This window comes from Spinacia oleracea, chromosome 3 (genome assembly GCF_020520425.1).
Source record: "Spinacia oleracea cultivar Varoflay chromosome 3, BTI_SOV_V1, whole genome shotgun sequence".
Lineage (NCBI taxonomy): Eukaryota > Viridiplantae > Streptophyta > Magnoliopsida > Caryophyllales > Amaranthaceae > Spinacia > Spinacia oleracea.
In genome coordinates, this window is record NC_079489.1 from 91,217,194 (window position 1) to 91,240,034 (window position 22,841).

Below are 22,841 nucleotides of genomic sequence, written 5' to 3' on the forward strand. Positions count from 1 at the left end.
AGTACGAAAAATAGGGGTATAATATGGAGTTAAGATAAACAATGAGGTCTCACCTTTCGAGTTTTTCACCGTTTGGGACCTGCACATTTTTTTTCACCGTTTAGGACCCGTAAAGAATATTTCGGCCAAAATTAACTAATAATTATGAAAGTTTAGTCCCCATGGTTAAAAGGTTAGTCTCCATAGTTAAAAGGTTAGTCCCTTATACGTGTCAACGTATCATTTGCGGTATAATAAACAAGAAACCAATTGAATCCTTACATGTGTCACAGCAAATGGGTGAAAAAAAATAAAACGGCATCGTTGCAATTTACTGATCGAACTAAATGAAGGACTCGCGTTTTTGCGCCAAACATTCGTCTTTGTTGGACTACTAAGTAACTAATCATATTATCTGTTATAGCAATTTGTTGGAGCTTTTAGTTGAATATAATTGAAACTTTTTTTTATTGAATATGGATCCTTGTTTTTTTTTTTTGTAAATGCTTGTTGTCCACATTGTATCTTGTTTTAGTTATTTGACAATTGGTTGAACTACTAAGTACTATCTGACCTTGGTATAATGTCGATTACTTCTACATAGATTGAAAATGGAAGGAAATATTATGGGCTTGAGATATTGCTTGCAACAAGTTTGATTACAATAGAGTTACTTGAGACTTGAGGGCATCAATGATTTATGTTGGTTGTGTTGTTGCCTTCAGGGACTCATTTGACAGTACCATGACTTGCACAATAGTACTAACTTGTAGAATAGTATTGTCTAATAATGAGATTACAGTAGCATGACTTGCATAAACAGCCTAATATTACCTGCAGGGATTGGCTAAAATTGCTACCTACCTAAGTTGATCTTTTTTTACTTAAATTTAGGAAAACGATCAAGTTTGACTTAAATTGACCCAAGTTGATCTTTTTTGACTTAAATTTAGGAAAACGATCAAGTTTGACATAAATTGATAAATTGATCTAAGTTGATCGATTTTTACTTATATTAAGGAAAACGATCAAGTTTGGCCTAAAATGACCTAAGTTGATCGGTTATGACTTATACTAAATTGTTGTATTTATTTTGAGATATTTAACGGAGAAACAGCAAGCAAACAAGTAGCAAAGTTCCTTTTTTTTTTGTCATTTTAATTCAATGTAAACTTTCTGATTTTAATTTGCTTTAAATTTTTATTTTTTATTTATGCGATGGTTAGAGGTGAGTTAAAGATGGGTTAACTTACCGAAAAGTAAAGTTGAGACCTAATTCTTTATCTTAACTCGTGTAATATGTGATTTGAAACACGTAATTATATTCGATGCGTTTGATGAAAAAATCGAAATCAACCGACTATGGAGTAGTTTGATAAATTTAGCTTGGGAGAATTGGGATACATAACTTTTACAGTAATTTTTTTTACCGTTGCCCAATAACTTTTGTCCTTTACTCCTTAACCACATTTCCACATTTCGTCAACCGTTTCTCTTCACTCACTACACCTCAAAAACCACACTTGACTTCCTTTTTCCCCTTCCTCACTCCTACTATCACTCTCTCACACATTACTGACAATGGCTAAACACCCGCCCTACCACCACCACCACCGCTACTTCTTCCACATCCTCCTCCTCTTCTCCACCCTCCTTCACCACACTACCGCCACCTCCAACCACCCCGACACACAATCCTTACTCGCCTTCAAATCCTCTGCTGAGTCCTCCAATTCTCTCTCCTCCTGGAACACCACCACTAGTCCGTGCTCCTGGTATGGCGTCTCTTGCCTTCAAAATCGAGTCTCCAAGCTCGTTCTTGAAGACCTCAACCTCCAAGGGAACTTCCCACCTTCCTTACTCTCTCTCTCACACCTTCGCGTCCTTTCTCTTAAGCACAACCGCTTCTCGGGTCCACTCCCACCTGACCTCTCTTCCCTCTCCTCTCTCAAACTCCTCTTCCTCTCTTACAACAACTTCTCCGGCAACTTCCCCGCGTCAATCACCTCTGTATTCCACCTCTACCGCCTTGATCTCTCCCATAATAGTTTCTCCGGCTTAATCCCGCAGAATGTCAACCGTTTGAACCACCTTCTGACGCTTCAGTTGGAGGACAACGCATTTACCGGCGGAATTTTTGGGTTAAATCTTCCCAATATTCAAGAATTTAACGTTTCTGGAAACAAATTAGGTGGTGAAATACCAAAATCTCTCTCATCCTTTCCAGATTCTGCATTTTCCGGCAATGTAGCACTCTGTGGCCTTCCATTGATGAGCTGCAAAGAGGCTTCCGACGACCCCGCGAAACCCGGAAACGACGCTGGACAACCGCCGGTGGGACCCACAACCTCCGTCGTCTCATCCTCCCCTGTATCCACTGTCCCGTCAAGGATTTATCCGGCGGCGAAAAAGGCGGGGCATAGTCGCGGGAAGATGAGTATGTGGGCAATTACCGCGATAATCGTCGGTGATATTTTGGTTTTAACGGCGATAAGTTTACTCCTATACTGCTATTTCTGGAGGAATAATAAAAGGAGTAGTTCAGGGGCAATTTCGGGAGGAGAGAAGATAGTGTACTCGTCGAGTCCGTACCCGAGCGGACTCACCGGGTTGGAACGGCCAGGGAGGATGGTGTTCTTTGAAGGCGGGAAGAAGTTTGAGCTTGAAGATTTGTTGAGAGCATCTGCGGAGATGCTAGGGAAAGGGGTGTTCGGGACGGCGTATAAGGCGATGTTAGACGACGGTAGCGTGGTGGCGGTGAAGAGATTGAAGGAGACGCAGGTGGGTGGAAAGAAAGAGTTTGAGCAACAAATGGAAGTTTTAGGGAGGTTGAGACACCCTAATTTGGTGAGTTTGAAGGCTTATTATTTTGCTAGGGATGAAAAGTTATTGGTGTTTGATTACTTGCCCAATGGCAGCTTGTTCTGGCTTCTCCACGGTAAACTCGATCTCTTTTCCTTCATTGTTTTTTCTTTAGTTTCTGCATTTTATTCTTTGAAGTAATTGTGGTCAAATGGTCTAAGATACTTGCATAATTGTGGTCAAATGGTCTAAGATACTCCATGGTTGCTAGTTAGCCTTGGTCAAATTGATTCCAGTACTTGACTCGACTTATTTAACCTAGAACTGAATTGAATTGTACCCAAAATTGGATGACTCCATTTTAACCGGATTTTTCACAATTAATTGAAACTTAGGGTAAAAATCCAGTCAATGTATTAATTTTGCCGATCTATCTTGTTTTTGGAGGGTTTTAGTTAGTTGAAACATAAGTGTACCACTCGGTAGCATCAAAGAATGAGGTACTACATAAAAAAGTGGATGAGAGGTACTAGTCTGGTAAATCTGGGAATTGTTTTTGGCAATATTATGATGATGAAAAAAAGTTGGGCATTACAAAATTAGACAGAAATGTATGAAGAAAATTGCACCCTTAAATGGAAGCAAGTGGGTCGAATGTACAAGATATCAGTAAAGCTACTGGAAATGAATATTGAATTATGAGATTTTGAGGGTCCATTTAATGGACAACTTGGTAGCAGTGTCATGGCAGAATTTGCATGTGATGTTGGTTAATGTTGAACTTTATTCTAAAATTCTATACCAAGTTTTAGGGGCTTGTATATTTTTTGGTTGAGTGCGAAATACTTTTTTGTAATGTAGCTTGTGTAAGGGGATATTCAACAGGGTCAATTTTATACTCCAGGAAACAACAATTTGGAGGTCATTTCATTAGTGTATATTTTATTGGATTCCTTGCCACAAAATGTCCAAAATAGACATCATGCAAGTAAATTTTTTTGGTGCAAATGTTTACACACGGTATCGATATCAATAAGGAGTGTAGTGTTAGCTGGTCTAACATGAAGTACATGGCTCAACAGAGTTTAGTATTAACACCGTATGATAGAAGGCATTTGGGTACTTTTAGGTGTACCTAGGATAGTACTAGTAGGGAGTAACCGGAGCATGTTTTGGACTGTTTAGGGTGTTATTAGATGGACTCTTACGCACTAGTATTTTTTTCTTATTATACCAAGAGATAGTGGTTGCAAACAAATCATTCAGTTCAGGTCTCAATTGGATGACGAGTCATTCAGTTCGGCTTTATGTTAGGGTTAATCCTAGTCGAGTCATATTTGGGTCCAAATTCAACTCGGATCTGGGTTGGGTTATTCTGTTTGATTTGTAAGAGTCAAGAGTCAGTCTTGCCTGGTCTACGGACCTAGCAAATAATCTAGTCCACCACCTTATTGTGGTGGAGGTTAAAAACAAGTGTATTGCTAGTTGGCCATATGAGAGGAAGTAAATGTGGGCCAAAAGGTGAATATAGTTGTTCTGAATCTGATATGGTACTGTACTAAACTACTTTTAACGTGAGAGACAGTTTTTTTGTACTGTGTGAAAATGAACACAACCCCTCAAATAAACATCATTGCCTCATTTTGGGGAAAGGGATGAGATACTGAGAAAGTGATGGGAGCGCTGTGATTACTTATTTCTTGCACGGCGGTGTTTACATATAAACCTTTTTAAAGACTCAAAATTTTGGGAGAGCGTCCATCTTAATTATTTGTTCATAAAGTGGTTAATTATTTTGATAGGTTTAATTGTCTGCTTTTGCCTTTTTGTTCTTTTCATAGCTTATTATTGCCATTTTAATCTTAAAAGTCCCCCACCCCAGAAAATCTGCTTATGTATCTAAACTTAATTATGTGCTCCACTTACAACTCTGAACTTCTGAAGCTCACAGTTCAAGCACAGCCAGTAACTCTACCAGCTTCCTGTTGTGGGCCCCTCCCTTGATGTGGTCTTCTAAATTTGCTTCACGTTGTTTTCTTACATTCTTTATAGTATTAGTCCTGTGGAGAATTCTATCATGTCGCTGGCCACATACAACCATTAGATATCACTATTTTAATGTAGTGAGGTTAAATACGAAGTACTCCGTACATTTACAACTACTGTTTACTTCGTATAGGAAGTAAAAACCACCTTTTTCTAATGTGGCAGGGAACAGAGGACCTGGACGAACCCCATTAGACTGGACAACACGATTAAAAATAGCTGCAGGAGCAGCGAGAGGAGTTGCATTCATCCATAACTCATGCAAAGCCCTCAAACTCATCCATGGCGACATCAAATCGACAAATATCCTCATTGATAAAGCTGGTGATGCGTGTGTGTCTGACTTTGGCCTCTCTTGCTTCACCCCAGCTTCATCCATCAATCTAAAATCCAACGGCTACCGAGCTCCTGAATCACTTGATGGTCGCAGGCTCAACCAAAAGGCTGACGTCTACTCATTTGGAGTCTTACTGCTGGAGCTTCTAACAGGTAAGTTTATATATGCTAAAGGAACCCTTGTACAAATTGTCTATGTGAAGCTAGGGAGTAACATAATAACGAATACTAAATACAAAAAGGAAGTATGGCTAGTGGCTGGCTCAAGTCTGGCTACAAAACCATTTTACTTATTGCGTGCTGCACTTTTTAGATGCTGTTACTCCTGACTGTCTGATCTGCCCTTTTATACCATGGCGGTCATGTACCCATGTAGGATACATACCTGATACGTTATACTGATTACTGACAGTGATACTTGGGCTATTGTCCAAAAAAATGCTCCTAAAAAGCCTTGGAAATGCTTATTATTTCCATACCAGATATTTTCAGTAAGTTTCATACTGTATAATCAAATAAGACTTGAGAAGGACTAACCTTCCCTTGCCCCATGAGAAGGAACCTAAAATAATAGTGTATTCAGATAAGAGACAGCCTGTTAATTCTTGACTTCGTTGATGCTGTGAGAAAGAAATTTTGGCATAGACAGGAGGCTTGTGGACTGGATTGCACCCTAGATGTTTCTCTTCAAGTTTCTGTATTAGTTTGAAGCACCATTTATCTCCGATATTAGCTTGTAAGGTGATTGTTTGTCTTGCTTCAGAGAATCAGAGTCGTATGTTAAGTTTCAGTGCTTTGACTAGCTTTCAGAACGGACAAAGTAGAATAATAATTTTTTTTTTAAGTCTGTTGATATGATATTGCTGTATCCCTTGACTAGGAAGTGGAAAGGGTAGGGTTTCTTGGATGATTTGGTGAATGCTAGATCCTTGAGGTTAAGGTTCTATAAGCAACACATGACAACTGAATGATCCAAGTGTCCCAAAGAAGCTGCTGAGATTATAGGTTCTAGCTTCTAGCTCCTGATTATGTTGATAAACTCAAAATGTATTATATTCTTTAACACATTCTAAAACGATTCAGTAAATGTGCATTTTGTTACTTGTAAGTTGTCCTGTTGTTGAATTGGTTGATGTATAATCCTTGGAGAATTTCCGATTTGTACATAGATGCCACATTTCATGTACTCGATTTTCATTTCATATTTCTGGCGTACAGGAAAATATCCATCAGTTGTGGAGGGAAGTGGACCTTATGGCACAGTAGGAGTTGGTGGTGTGGTGGATCTTCCTAGATGGGTTCAGTCAGTAGTAAGGGAAGAATGGACAGCTGAGGTTTTCGATCTGGAGTTAATGAGGTATAAGGACATCGAAGAGGAGATGGTGGGCTTGTTGCAGATAGCTATGGCTTGTACCACTGCCTCTCCTGACCAGCGGCCTAGAATGGGGCAAGTAGTCAAAATGATAGAGGAGTTACGTGGTATTGAAGTATCGCCATCACATGATAACTTCGACTCTGACTCACCTTCTGTCTCTGAGGATACAGGCGGTAACAGTCAATGATGTGTAGTGTAAAGCCACTTTGACTTTTGACTTTTGACTGTTGTATCTTGAGTGATGTAAATTAGGTTTAACCATTAATATGCCTGTTTCACTTCCATTTGAATTTGATTCTATAGAAATGATCTTGTCTGACATTGTAGATTAGTAGATGTTTTGCTGAAACAAAGAGAAAATAGAATTTTGCTCTAGAAATGCCGGTTAGCTTAGTCGATAAAGCCTATTAGGGTACTTGAGGAAACTTTGATTAACAACATGCATCGAGTTGGTGGTGGAAAAAACTCGGCATTCATTCAAGCCGCTCGGTGTGGTATGGTACGTGAAATTCCTGCTTTTTTTATACCTCCTCTTTTTTTTTTATTTGCACCATTATCCTTTTTTGGAAATTGCATATTACTTGCACCATTTCCTTTTATGGTATGCAATCACATGTTTTTTGGTGTGTTCACACACCAATTACCTATTTTACCGTTGTACATATTTTACATTTACTATTAATACTGTTTATGCCAAATTTCGTATGGACGACCTTTGGTTGGGACATAGACGACTAGATAAAATAAAGTATGCAAATGACAGGAAATAAATGACAGAAAATAAAGAGAGACAAGACAAGAGATGGTGACGCGGAAAACCCGAAAGGGATAAAAACCGCGGGTGGCAATGAGTCCACCAATCCACTATGTTATCGGCATAAATAGCCTAGGTGAGTACAAGTACAATGTATATTTGCGTGTATATAAATATGGCTAATGGCAATGCTTAAGTAGAATGTAATATAGGATCATAAGTGGATGAGGATTATCGGAGAAGGTGATTGGTAATGGGCGACTGATGTTTCCAAGGTTTGTTTCATGGCGGATGATACCTCGTGGAAGGATATGTATTATGAGAAAGTGCATTATTTGAGAGATAGATCAGGTTCATATCATTAGGAGAATGGTCTTTTGTTGAGGTTAGTATAGATAGACGTGGGTAATGATGGTGTGTAATGGAATGTCTATATGGAAATTAGGAGAGGTAGGTTTATTATCTTCAGTTGCTGCTAGGCTATAGGTATCGTGGGGGAATTGCAATAGTTGGTTTAGCTCTTGGGATATATTTTGGCGGAGGAAGTAGACAGCAGTAGTAAAGGTTCTGTCGTAGCCTTTTCCTTCCTAGAGTCTTACTTGGTGAGGCTATTTATACAGAAGTGTAGGTCAGATAAATGTGTTAGCAACTGCCTCCATGATCTTTTCAACTGCCTCCATGATCTCCTCAAATAATTCCTTGATATTCTCTAACTGCTTTGACCTTGACTCAGCCACAACGACTCCCTAAAAGTAGGAGTTAACTGGTACGATCTGATTCACGTTGACCCGTTCATGCCGTCGACCTCACGTGATACAAAACGACCCATAACAAATACCTATCATTTACTATTATCACATGGGCGTTTTTGCTTTCTTTCATTATGTTTTTGCCTAACCCAAGTGGTACAAGTAAGAAAAAACGGACGAAGTATCTAAAACAACAAAGAAGAAATATTTTGTAAATTAAAAATAAAGAATAAATGCTTGTTTTGGAGTATACATATAATCACAATACAAATGTAATGTACTACTCCGTACGTATGTATATTGAGAATAATTAGAGATGTCTAAAAGTGGATGAGTTTGGGTGCGAACTTGATAAGCCTATTGAGTGTATTAGGCAAGAATTTTCTTGCAAACAAGAAGCAAATGTTAGTATTGTTGCCATTATACTGACATGTATTACCATTCCTTAACCTTATTAGAAAGTCAAGTGTAATATGTTTTCTGGTGTACATGGCAGGGTGCCATCCCCCTTTGGACCAATCAACCCTAGTTATGCTTCTATTGGAGTTTCTCCCTCCTGAGTTGATGTTCATCCAAGTAGGCAAGTAATGCTCGTCAGCATAGCATGCCCACTTATTGCATACTCTCTTGAATAACAACAAGTAATGCTCATCTGATATGACCTTGATGGCTAACTCTCGTTCCATCTCAAACCATTGGGACCCTTTTCGCCAATCATGAACCGTGATGGTTGGACTCAGACGCTTCTTATATCGGCCCCTTGCTACTGGACTGTTTTTGTCATAGGCTTGAACGTAGCTTTGCGTGGAATTCATGAGGTAAGAGTAAATGGTGGGGAAGTTGAAGAGGGGAATGCAAGTTTCTGACAGGAGGACAAATCGTTTGTTTGAAACATCTTTAAGAGCTTTTCCTAGTAAACGTAGTTCTGCCTCAATCATGTTGAACCGTCCCCATTCCACTCCCTGCATACAGCTACAAAATTATTACGGACTAACTTTTTTTTTTAAATTAAATTTTACGTACTACTTTCTCCATTTCTTTATACTTGCAAGTTGCAACACACTCTCTTGACATTCAATTTAAGAAGGAGATTGGAGAAAGTAAATGGAGAAATTCACCAAAATAATCTTACTACTTTCTCAAATAGTAGGATGTGTTGCAAATATAAAGAAACTGAGGAAGTGTAACATATAGGGGTATTCTCTTCGTCAAATAATACCTGAACTTATTTGAAATTATTGTAACTAAATTAAACCTGATTGACCTGATTGAAACTTATGGGACCTGGTCATACATGATTACAAGAAAATAAACTTGAAATAGTATAAGACCTAATTAAAACTTTTTTTTTAAGGTGAAGAAGAGGTACTTTGCATTTTTCTATTAAACAATTAAAAAAGTAAAATATTGAAGCCTAAGACAATCTTCATGTGTTTTTTCTTTTTCTCATAGAAACTCTCTTGATGAGGGCTAATACTTACGGAGACAAGCTGCTAATATAGAAAATACAGAGACGAAAGCAATCATGTACTCCCTTCGTATGAAAATAATTGGTGAACTTTGACCGGTATATAATCCAATTGAGTTGAATTGATTTTATTAAAGATTGAAAGGAGTGAGGTATGTGTGAATTAAAGTTTTGATTTGCTGTTGAATTGATTTAATCTACTTGAAAAATAAATTATACACTTATGAATTTTTTAGCTCCGACCATGGTATAGATTTATGCAGTTTAAGCTCGTACCATGGCATAGACTTATGAATTTTAAGCTCCGTTTATGGTACGAGCTTAAACTGCATAAGTCCATACCATGGTCGAAGCTAAAAACTCACAAGTCTGTACCATGGTACAAGCTTAAAATTCATAAGCTTGTACCATGGTACGACCGTACGAGCTAAAAATGCATAAGTTTCTAAAAAAAATAAAAATTGACGTTCCACCGGTGGCCATGTAAACATTACTACGCATTTTTTCGCCGGCGATGTGGTGGCGGCAGTGGTGGCGGTGGTGGTGGCAGTCGGTGGTGGACGGAGGTGGGAAGGTAAGAGGGTAAATGAGGATGGTATATGTTGAATAAAAGGTAAATAAAGGAGGGTATATGAGTAAAATAGTGGAGCGGTTTTGAGTAAAATAGTGGAGCGGTTTTCACCCGATCTGAACTCCACCCGTAACCAGTTTGATCCGACCCGAACTCCACCTGTCACCGGTTAGAATCCACCCAAACTCCACCCGACACCGATTTGACCCGACCTGAACTTCACCGTACACCGATTTGACCCGGTAAATATCTTATTTGACCCGAACTGTTGTCTAACCGGCACCGATTTACCCGACCTAAACTCCACCCCACACCGGTTTGACGCGACCTGAACTTCACCGGACATCGATTTGACCCGGTAAGTATCTAATTATCTGAGTTTCAATTAGCTATTTTCTGTTAATTAAGTACTTGTATACGTGTAATAATCATTAAATGTCTAATGTTATGATCAAATTCATGATATAAAAATGAATAATGTGTTCTTTAAACTTGTTAGGACTACTAGTAAATTGAAGAATTGTTGTGATAAGTTATACGGAGTAATTGTTTAGCTGTATTTGGAGTATATTTATGATGTATGTTCTTATACACTATAATCGTTATTATTTAGTAAGTTGAATTTCGTGTCAACTTAAAGAGTTATATTTTTAATTTCTTATAGATTTAAATATATTGTGTATCTAGTGTTTACATATGGTTCTCGTTATATAATTACTCCGTATTAATCATCTTATAACTTACAACAAACTCTAATTGATATAACCATGTTGAAGTTCAGTAAATTAAAAATACCAATAAAGACGTAGATTAATAACTTGTTTAATTAGAAATAGAATGAAAACATTAATCGATAATGATTTGAAAAGATCTAGAATGAAATTGATCCAACCCAAGACCTAACTGAGATGACCCGAACCGAAATCGAACTGGTACTGAATTGACCCGAACTGAAATGACCCGTGTCAAAGTCTATCCGATCCAAAGTTACCTGACCTGTGTTTCACCCGACACGGGATCACCGGATCCGTTTTTTATCCGAACCGAACTTGACCCGACCCAAAATTTACCCGGACTCGACAACAATTGACCTGAAATTGACCCTAACTGAATAGACCCGACCCAAACGCAATCTAATCCCGATAACTTTTGACCCAAACTTGACCCGAATCGAATAGACCCGAACGGTCATGGATCAACCCATAACCCATCTGATGATCAGATTTGACACCTCTAATTATCACCGGTAACATTATATTTCAACACAAGCAAGTCGGCCAGGTTTGTGAGCCTGTGGCGAGACGCGAGACTCATGTCGGCAAGTGTGAGTGTGTGATCTTTCTTTAGGATTCAACTATTATTTTTATCTCCTTAAATACAAGAAATTGATTACTGTCATTATCAGCGTGACTGTGTAGGTGTGTGTTACCATCTATTACTTCGTATCTTACTACTATTGCTCTCTAAAAACTGCAAGTAAAGAGACCTGAAGTTAAAATAAAAGAAAAAACAATCAAACACGGGTGAGGGCACTGAGGGGTGATAGTTTGATAACTAAGTTTGACTTTAATACACGAACTTAAATAACTAAAAGTCATATGATACAGATTGAATTATCAATTAAATAATAGTCATATGTGTAGTATTATATATATATATATATATATATATATATATATATATTTTTGAGATCATGTGTAGTATTTATATTGATTTTGAAAACTGGTAACAAAAAACTAGAAACTATTTTTTATGGTTTTTATATTTTGATTTTTAATTTTATAAAAAACATATAATTGAAAACAAAAAAGAATACCGAAGGTGGCCTAAGCTTGTGAAAAATTATAGAATTTTAATTGTTATAAATTAGTTATAAGAAGAAGAAGAATGAAGAAAAAGATACCCGTATTTATTTAGTACTAGTTTGATGTAAACAGGTCATGCACATCCCAGAACATACCCCCATCCTCCATAGTCCATATTCCGTAACTAACACGGATACAAGACGTTATTATTGATGGTATGGGGTACTTGTAAAATTTTAGAAGTACTCGGTAGTTGTTACTTGTTAGCAACCACACATAAAGCTTTAATGTGTTTATTGCTGTTGTCAATACTTTAATTATGAACTAACAAATAGACGACATTTCTAACCAATTGATTAAGTCTTTCTTTTGTTTTTTAGTAAAATTTATTCACTCGTATACTTCTGTTTTCGCATTACTTACGGAGTATTTCTTTATCGAAATGCTAAAGTGCACCAAGCAACCAAAAGGAATAAATCTATACTAATATATTAAAAGACGTTGTGAAAAAAGTTTATGGGTCACGTAAAACTCTTATGTTACGCTACATCATCCACTCACCAAGGATATTGATGTTATTGACAATCAAAAATCAATGCATCAAGGTTTGAACGCAAGACCTCAAAGTTTGGAGAATAACTCTCATCACCATCATCATTTTGACCAACCACTAATTGTTGTTTATCTATACACATTAATTTATAAATACATGTTTACATGAATTTTAAAACATCTAAATCAGTATGCTACATTTTATTTCTTATAGACTATATTGGAGTAAAAATACCAATTAAAGCATTAGGAAAACCATGAATTAAATATGATATCATAACATAAGTCTCATAAGCATCAACTAAAAAATGCTCAGCATATATCTAATTTTGTCTTTATTAATTTGAAGCACTTAGTTCCCTTAAAAAATAAATTAAACGAATTGTAAGATGATCTAATTGAAATATTAATTGGCTTGATAAATGACATAATGTACATGTGTAGTTGATGAATTAACTTAATGAATCTTTTCACTTTTATGTATTACACATACTTTGGTCAAATTTTGAGTTGAATTGGGAAGAACTCCATATTTAATTATTCAAAGTAGCAATTGGGGCATTCGCCCGGGCCACACACTAGTTATTTTTTAAACAGGGTGTGTAATAAATATTGTAACTCGTAGATAAAATTACCTTAAATACTAAAATGTTATACCGACAAAAGTAAATTTTTTTATTATAAATAAAAATTATCAATTTAAAATCACTCATAATATATAAAGGTAATTATTTAACCATTTAAAAAGTTTATCCAACAAAATTACTTCATAATATATGTAAAATGTTAATCAAAACATGTTAAAAAAAGTTAGTCCAACATACAATAAATTTATTGTACACCGGATGAGCGCATGACCTATTAAAGGAGTACTCGTAATTAAATTTATTGTACATCGAATGAGCACATGATTGAAAGAGTAATTAAAAAGTCCATATACTCTGTTCAATCCCCAATCCCTTAAAAATCGCTCCATTTAACATTTGATTTTACCTAATTTTCAGGACATGTATTATATCTCCAATAACTAGTGTTTGCATGAGTAAAATGAAAAATTTGTAAAAGAACACTCAAAATAGAATACATAAAAATCAAATACGGATGGAAGGAGTAGCTCTCATTTTCCTTTTCTTTTTTCATGCAAAACATATTGATGGCGCTAGCTTTTACTCATTTCATAATTTCTTTTTATTAGTACCTTGTTTCATAATGTCGTTTCATAATGTTATTTACAATGTTATTTACGGTTACTATTTGCACAAATATTAAGATAAAAAGGAAAGAGTGTGTAAAAAGGTAGTGAGTATTATAAAATATAGATAAAGTAAGTGAGGAGTATAAAAATGTGGATGGATGAATGTAGGAGAAATGAGTAAAATAAAAGTGAGTGGAAAGTGATAAATTTGTGAGATAAGAGCGGTAAGATACTAAAGTTTAATGTCCAAAAATAAAATAAAGTATAAATGTAAAGAACGTTCAGGAAAGTGTAAAGAAAACTAAGAAATGGAGCTAGTATAAACTATATTTTTTTTTTTAACCGTCACCTAAGAACCCTCCACTATTCATGATCTCAAAACCAGACTCTAAAAGTTATAGTGGTACATAACAAACTCTTAACTAATCTATCAATCAGTTAAAGAACAATAAATGATATTTCGAGGAGTATATAAAACAAAAACAGTGAAAATACGGTTTTTTTTTTGTTTTTTGACATAAGCTTAAAGAGTTAAAAAAGAAAGGACGTACTACCTTCGTTTCAGAAAGTTCTTTACGCTTTGGAAAATGTGTCCAAAGTATAAAAACTTTGACCGTAAATTCTCACCATTATATAAATCAAAACGTTACATGTAAGTTCTTGTTAGATTGGTCTCGGGATGTATTTTCAGACTATCAAATTTTTATAATTTTTTCACATACGAAATTGGATATATTAATAGTTAAATATTGCATTGAAATCCGTGCAAATAGTAACTGTAAAGATCTTTTTGAAACAGAGGTAGTACCTTGCTAGGAATGATGCGGCCACGAAACAGCCCGGTGTTGAGCTGAGGTGAAGAAATGAAAGATGGATCAGAATGAACATATATTGTGTAAAAGCCTCCATGTTTTTCAAACAACTTTTCCCAAAGAGGAGCCAAAGGAAGTGTCCCTTTTATCAAAAACATAAAAGCAATCTTATTATTAGACATAATCTCTTTCCCTTTCCCTTTCCCTTTCATCGGAGTTTCTTTTATCCTTGATGCCTTCCTCTTCAACTCCTTGTCACTCGAAACACCATGAATCGGATACAACTCCTCGGTCGAATGATCATACTTATTGTTTGAAGCACTACTTGGTGGTAAAGCAGAGGTGGTGATAGCATGGAGTTTTTGTGGGGTTTGCATAGTAGTAATATGCATATTATTGCTATGCAGGGTGAATCTATGTGAATAAAAAGTAAGGCTGATTCCAAATGTCATGGCAAAGGCGAAAATTACGAGCCAAAAACAACATAGTTTAAGGTTATTTAAGTGACTATAAGAGAGCTTCATTGGTGTTGTTGTTGAAATGGTGTTTTGTTTTTTATCTTTCATCATCATTTTGTGTATGAAACAGAGGACTATATGAATTAACCAGGTTAATTGTGTATTTGTGTTATATATAGATAAAGGAAGACTTTGGAAAAAAGGGACTAGAAATATAAACGTTTTTTCTACCCTTTAAGATTTTTGAAAGATTTATAATCTTTCATATGTTTTATTCAACCATTAATATGAAAAGAAGGAAATATAAGGTTTTAAATAGATGAAGAGTTTCAGGACATTGGGAAAGGTTTCTTCTTTTGTCAATTGACTACTCTAAACTGTAAAGTCTAATGTTGACCACTAAATGGACCAATCTACAAATTAAATGATTACGGAGTACATACCAATTACTGTATTAAAGGCCTTATTCGTTTGGACTGGATAAATATGAACTGCAGTAAACTTAACAGATTTGAAGTTAACTAAATTAAAAAAAAACCAGAAGAGTTTGCACAAAGATATTGCTCCTTTTGTACTCTCACTCCGTCCCATGTTAGTTTTAGTTTTGACATTTATCAAGAATCAAGACAAATAATTTTAGAAGATAAGTTGTTGTTTAGTTGTTAAATATTATTTAATTGGAAAGGTAGATGTGAAAGAAGACAACGGAGAATGGAGTATTATTTTATTGAAAATTAGGTATGATAGAAGATAGTGATGTATTTTTAAATTGGATGTGAGAGTATGTGAGACCCTAACTTTTTGGTAGTAGGAAGAGATGATATATTCAAATAACAAAAAGGTCTTGAACGCACAAGGTTTACAATAAATTTATTGCACACAGGGATAACTATGATGACAGTTTTATAGAAACATTGAATATAGAACGGTCAAGTGCGGTTAAGTGACTTAACCGTTTCGTATATGTTTACTCCAATAAAAAAAATAAAGCTAATATATTCATGGAACAAATTAGTAACATACAAAGTAGTGGTTTTGACTGCATCGTGCGTGTTAGATTCCCATTAAAAAATGACACATAGTTTTAGGAGATAAGTTGTTGTTTGGTTAGTAAATCATTCGTATTACGGACTACATGATTGGAAAAGTAGATGTGAAAGAAGATAATGAGTATTATATTATTGAAAAGTAGATATGATATAAGATAGTGAAGTATTTTTGAATTGTATGAGAGTGCGTGAGACCCTAAGTTTTTGTTAGTGGAAAGATAAGTTTTTGTTAGTGGAAAGTGAGATGTATTAAAATAATTACGTTTTTTTTCGAAAATAGAAGTGTAAAAACTATAGGACAGACAAAAATGAAAAGTGTAAAAACTAATTTATGACGAAAGGAGTAAATAATAATGAAGTAAGTATGGTAATTTTTTTTTAATTTTTTTATGGGAAATAAGTAAGGTAATTGATAATGAAAAAAAAAAAAAAACAAGTAGCTGTAAAATTACCAAAAAGAAATTGTTTATGAATGTATTGGAAGTAGAAAAAAAAATAAAGAATTGAAGAGTAGATGTAAACCAAAAACAAACTGGCTCCTACTCCCTCCGTTTCTTTTTGTTTGTTACGTTTGGACTTTTGCACGTTTATTAACGTAAAATAAATATACTTTTTCTTTTTTATTTTAAATGCTTTAAATTCCATCATTTATATTAAAAAAATAAACCCAAGTAAAACCACAATCCACTAATCATTACAATAACCAATAAGATTCTTTTATTTATCAAAATGAACCAATAATGGAAAAGCACACAGATTGCTAACTTAACATACTTGGGAAATTGTAAAGAAATTTAATGAGTTGAAAAATTGGACCAATCTAATATATATATATATAAAGGAGGCATATTTGCTGAAATATTAGAGCGCCACGTAGGATTAGTAATGCTTTCGGCCAATGAAAAATAAGATTTATAATTTATTTTTGAATTAAAAAATTCAAGTGCCACGTAGATAATTAAGTAGATGCCACATGGATATATATCTAAGTTTTAATTTAAAAAATAAAAAAAAAACTCAGATCTAACCTAAACGTATTAGATAAACGTATACTCCTATTTGATGGGTAGAGTCCAAAAAAAAATAGTCCTAATACTATTCAAAATCAATTCCAATTAGTGATGAAGATTGTCAACAAACGTATACTCCTATTTGATGGGTAGAGTCAAAAAAAAAAAAAAATAGTCCTAATTATTAAAAAATAGTCCTAATAATCCTATTCAAAATCAATTCCAAAACAATTGCCAACAAACGTATACTCCTATTTGATGGGTAGTCCAAAAAAAAATAGTCCTAATTAATAATACTATGCAAAATCAATTATTAGTCAACTGTATCAATTCGGGTACCAAACTTATGATCGAGAATTCTAATTAAATCACTAATACACTACAATTCTTTAAGATATAAATTGGAAGTTCTAATCATATTCAAATTTATAATTGATGAAATCCTATAAATTGGTCGTATTGTTCAATTCATAACTCATACACAATCACATCTTTCACTTTTAAGTTTGGTTATATATATATAAAGGGGATTTTTTTAGAGATTTCGGAGCGCCACGTAGCATTTCCCAGTCACAAAATTATTATTTAATTAATATACTTTAAATTAATTTATAAAAGATAACAAGTTCATAATACAAGAATCTTATAATTCTTGATAGTTGATACGTATGAAAGTTGTAAAAAATTGAGGATAAACAATGATTTTTTGGGAGGTGAAAAGATAAATATTGATTTAAATGAACAACCTTTTATTTCTCTGTTGTATTATCATCTTTCATTTTATTTAGGAGGTGAAAACGTAGAACATGTCATATTATTAAATAAATATATTTTGTTTGTTTTGGTGTTCATGTTTTACCCCAACTATCAAACTATTTGCATAACATATCATGCGCTCGTACGTTTAATTGTTTTTGAGTTTTGACTCTATCTTTTCTTTTTCTTTTTATGTGCTAATTGTTTTCTTTGTTTTAATGAATTTATCCATACAAATTTATATAAACCCATGAGATATTGAGAGATGTACTTAATTGATACTTTGGTAGCTAATTGTCACCCCCACCCCAACGCTTAATTACTTAAAAAATTTCCTTTTTTTTTGGAGTTCCTTTTTATTTTTTATTTTTGGTTTGTTCTTAATCATGCACGAGGTGTATAACTTATATTTTGTTGAATGAGTTTGCTTAGTAGAGTATAATTATGCACGAGTAGTGTAGATTGTATTGGACGTTGAATGGATTTGTTTAATCATGCTCGAGTTAATATTTTGTTAAATTTTCAATACTTAATACTTCAATTTGTATGTATTGTCTAGGATATTAAGGTACAATTAAAGAATGATCGGTCAAGCCTCGGTATAATGGTATGGTTTCCTTTTATAAAGAGTTATTGAGTATTAAAAGTTTAACTAATTGTTTTTTCAATGCTTCTTGATAAATTATATGCAGATATAACTCTCCCATAATCAAGGCACGACTTCAAATTATCATACTCTAGATTTACTATATTGTATATGTAGTCTTTCATATTTAACATTCAAATTATTGTTAATGATTGGATTGGAAATAAGGATTTTTTTCGTTTATGATTATACTCATTTATGTTTGTAGTTAATATATACGTCGTATACGTGCATTCTAAATTTCTAAAATATCGTAGTGATTTGTAATGTTATTTTCTTCTATTCTAATCTTGTTAAGTATGATGGTAGGTGGTCGTTCAATTGATATATCTTGATAACAAATTTAACAAAAAAATTTAAGTACAGAGTAATATGGATCATTTACAAATAGTGATGAATACAATTTTTTTTTTATCAAGGCCATGGCCCATGGATGAAGATAATCAAATAGAGGAATAGATCGATCGATGATTAGATCATGATTACACTTTATTTTGAAGATATTTATTATGACCGGAAAAATTTCATCATGATCTCTCTTAATGATATCACAACTCACAAGTCGATTAAATTAAACTCCCCAAAAAAAACTTATCTAATAATGATTATCATCAACTAATGCCATCATTATAAAAATATATCGGTTAGTGACAAGTATGATAAAAGAGTGTATTTTTTAAGAGTCTCATTAAATATAATCTAAAATTTGAACCATATTTGAGTTGCACATTAGATAGATTACTCCATTTGCACGTTAGTATAGTATACGGAGTACAATAGTTGTAGCACATATCTTAAACTTATATGTATAAGATTTAAATTCCAGATCTAAATTAAAGTAAGGAGATGTTAGATACTTTAATTAAGTGGACACCAAACTCATCGAGATATTTGACTTTTTCACGGGTAAAGAGGTAGTGTAGATATAATAGAGATTCAATATCATTCAATATTCAGTTTTATCAGTAAAATTAAGGTGAAGTCAATAAAGTTTAGATATAGAACACTGGCTAACTAAGCTTTGTTCTATTCACCTTATTTCAACTTATTTGATGAAAAATAAGTTTAGATAAAGTAAGTTAAGCTCAAATAAGTTTTTAAAAGATAAGTTCATGAAAAATAAGATTTACCTAAAGTTCAGAACAAATAAGTGAAAAAAAACAGGTGAATAGAATGCATCTTACGTGATAACAAAATCACCCAAGTTTAAATATACAACTAATACAACCTTACATTTTTATATAAAAAAAATACAACATCCGAGTACGCACAAAGTTAAATTAAAAAACTTTAAAAAAAAAATCGGGCATCGCACGGGTTTCAAAACTAGTTAAAATTAAAAGCTGGCACAAAAAATGATAGTATAATAAGTTTATAAAAGGAAATATTCTCCCACGTAACAAACATTGTGAAACACCCTAAAAATAATACGTAACAAATAAAAAAAACGGAGGGAGTAATAAATACGGCCGCAATTAATAATTGTAACCCCACATAAAAATACTGAGAAAGTATAAATACAGACGAATAAAACCAAGTGTATATTTTGTACGGTAACAATAGATATCTTTTGCCATAAGACAATCTCATCCCAAAGTATCTGTTAGTGGGTTTGATCCTACGACTCCTTTGCAAACCAACAACCTCCAAAGATTGTAAGATGCGAAATTCGCTAATAGGTCAATAACTAGTATAGTACCCGTGTAATTACAATATTTAATAAGTTTAAATATTAAGTTTGTACTGATTATAAAATCTAAATGATCTAAGACATAGTTAAATTTTCATAATATACATATCATTAAAGATCAACAATAATAGAGTTAGTTATTAAGATTTTACGCTCTAATATTTACAACTCATTGCAACGTACATCTTGCTTCGTGCCTCATACTCTATCATAATTTACACTACTATTTAAATTTCGAGATTGATTATTAATCTACTTGTATTTTATGCACGCAATGCGTGCGAATTATATAAAAGCATAAAATTATTACAACTGCTTTATATACGACGTCATTTTCATTAGCATATAGCTCAGTTGTTATAGGCAATAGTTCTCAATTCCCTGTTTTTTTAAATATTAAAAATTTACCCTAATTGCCATGTCACCATTTTTTGGGATCTTATCCGTAACCCCTCTATGTGCTAACAGCTGCTAATTACTTTATATAGAAAAAATTACTCCGTAATACGATTTTTTAATTTACAATGAGTTAGTCCCAAATATATGTAGATGAATAGAGTTCCAAAACCATGGAATATCAAGCTTATAAAAAGTCAAATACAAAAATATGATCTACTGGCAAATTATACTCAATTTACAATATTCCAAATGGAAAAAGTAATTTAATACACTGCTACCCATATTCTGCAATCTCTTTGATATTCCAAGCCATCTTCTTCAATCTCGTTGATATATATTCTTGCAAAAGCAGCAATAACATCAAAAGACCAAAATTTTGAAATTTCGGCATAGATATATAATATCCCAGCGCTTTCATTAAAAGACTTCGGCATAGATGACATGTTCTTTCATTAAAAAACTTTGGCATCATATGTAGGCCAAAAAGGTGTATGTTACTCCTTCCTCAATTTAAGTACTTCTTTAAAAAAACTTTAGACCTGTCATGCTTTTGTGGGAATAAAAACTAAAACCCAGTCTTTTTTTCTGAAACAGAAAACTTCGTAAATCTAATTAAAACTAAGGCAATTAGAATTATACAAATTAAAACCATGACATAATACCATTTTTACAAAATAATCCCAGAAAAATACTTACTCACGTACTTGAATTCGCAGGATTCATAACCAAAAAGATAGTAAATCAATTTATTTAACAATTGATCTAAACACAATGAATTAAAGAGAGGAAGTCAGACATAAAAATTAAAATAACGAAGAATTGTAATCAAAATAAGATCTTACCTTCTCAAAAACCTCACAGTTGGGGAAGGTTATTGTTGAAGAAGATCTAGGGCCAACCATAGCTCTCCGCATCGTCTACAATATCCCACAAATATTTCAATAATTTTGCACAACAATTCAGAAGAAATCAGTGTGAATCACCCCATAAACAATACCTAGAAAAACACAAACAAAAAAACTCAGATTATTGGGAAATTCGCAAGTGATTCGTTTTCCTAGGAATACAGAAAATTAGGGAAAGTGTAGAAGTAATTTAGGGGAAAAGAATAACAAAATTGTAGCCTTTCATGCACCACAAAAATATTACTAAGTTAATCCTCAATTTAAGAATGAAAGAAAAATATTACACTAACTTCTAGCATGGAAGTACTAATTCATAGCATTGAAGTAAAAATTCACAACATATAGAAAGAATACATGGTCAATGAGTTGCTCAATAATGTCCTCTTCCCTTATGACTAACTAGCTTATAATTAATCATTAAATGAATCCCTCTTGGATAAATATAGCAAGGAGTATATAATGAGGCATGTGTACAACACTCACTGCCCTTTCATACATATGTGACCAGTTCTACGATAGACATGATGCTGTCACAAAAATGTTGTTAGAAAATGGTGATGTTATATAGACTTGAGACAATAATGATATGGAAAGCATATATATGGTGAAATTATCAATACAGGAGGGAGGTCGTTTCAGTGTTCACCTAGTTCTGAATGAGCCAAACGAATGAATAGATCAGCTCATCAGCACCATCGAAGCAATAATGATGGACTTGAGACAATAATGATGTGGAAAGCATATAGATCAGCATGAAATTCGAATGAGCCAAACGAATGAATAGATCAACATCATTCGAATGAGCCAGACAAATGAATTAATAGAATGAAATTTAAAGATTTCTACAAAAATTCAAACAACGCATTAAACAGAATCATACTTAAACAAAAAGACTCTATCTAGCAATAATAAACCTTACATTCCTAGCAGTCTCCCTGTACCAAGACCGTACTTCATTGTTTGCATATTCGACAACTTTTGTGTAAGACCGCCTTACCGGAAAGACCACTTTGATTGTTTAATTAATTGGTTTCACTGCTTAACTAATTTGTTTCATTGCTTAACTAACTAGTTCTAGTGCTTAACTAATTAGTTCCGTTGCTTAACTAATTGGTTTCAGTATTTAACTAATTAGTTTCAGGAATTAACTAATTAGTTCCAGTGATTAACTTATATGACACCAATGTAGTCTTTTGTATAAGACCGCCTTATATAAAAGTTTGTATTGCATATTCCGAATAATTTCCATACCCTACATCCCTAATTATCCAATTGTATGATTATTTACCTAAGAAAATAGAACATCACATTTCAATTTTAAAGTTGAAGCCTTTGTAATAATCACTGTTTCACAACAAAACAAAAAAATACAATAATCACAGTACAAACATAATTCTTTCATCTCTATTCCAATTGAAACAATTTATCACCAAAATTAACCCAAAAAAATTCTTAATATTACAAACTATCAATATTACTGTAAC

General features: G+C 33.6%; 2 protein-coding genes across 2 annotated transcripts; one reads left to right on the plus strand and one right to left on the minus strand.

Annotated features, from left to right (window-relative positions):
- Positions 1-1,462: 1,462 nt before the first annotated feature.
- On the plus strand, positions 1,463-6,857 carry LOC110782563 (probable leucine-rich repeat receptor-like protein kinase At1g68400). Its single transcript, XM_021986730.2, has 3 exons — positions 1,463-2,917; positions 4,993-5,316; positions 6,382-6,857. The coding sequence occupies exons 1-3, from the start codon at positions 1,561-1,563 to the stop codon at positions 6,723-6,725; spliced, it is 2,025 nt and encodes a 674-aa protein (XP_021842422.1). The 5' UTR covers positions 1,463-1,560; the 3' UTR covers positions 6,726-6,857.
- A 1,370-nt stretch (positions 6,858-8,227) lies between these two features.
- Positions 8,228-15,223, minus strand: LOC110782562 (glycosyltransferase BC10). Its single transcript, XM_021986729.2, has 2 exons — positions 14,441-15,223; positions 8,228-9,003 (listed from the first exon to the last, which is right to left on the minus strand). The coding sequence occupies exons 1-2, from the start codon at positions 15,014-15,016 to the stop codon at positions 8,362-8,364; spliced, it is 1,218 nt and encodes a 405-aa protein (XP_021842421.2). The 5' UTR covers positions 15,017-15,223; the 3' UTR covers positions 8,228-8,361.
- Positions 15,224-22,841: the final 7,618 nt, after the last annotated feature.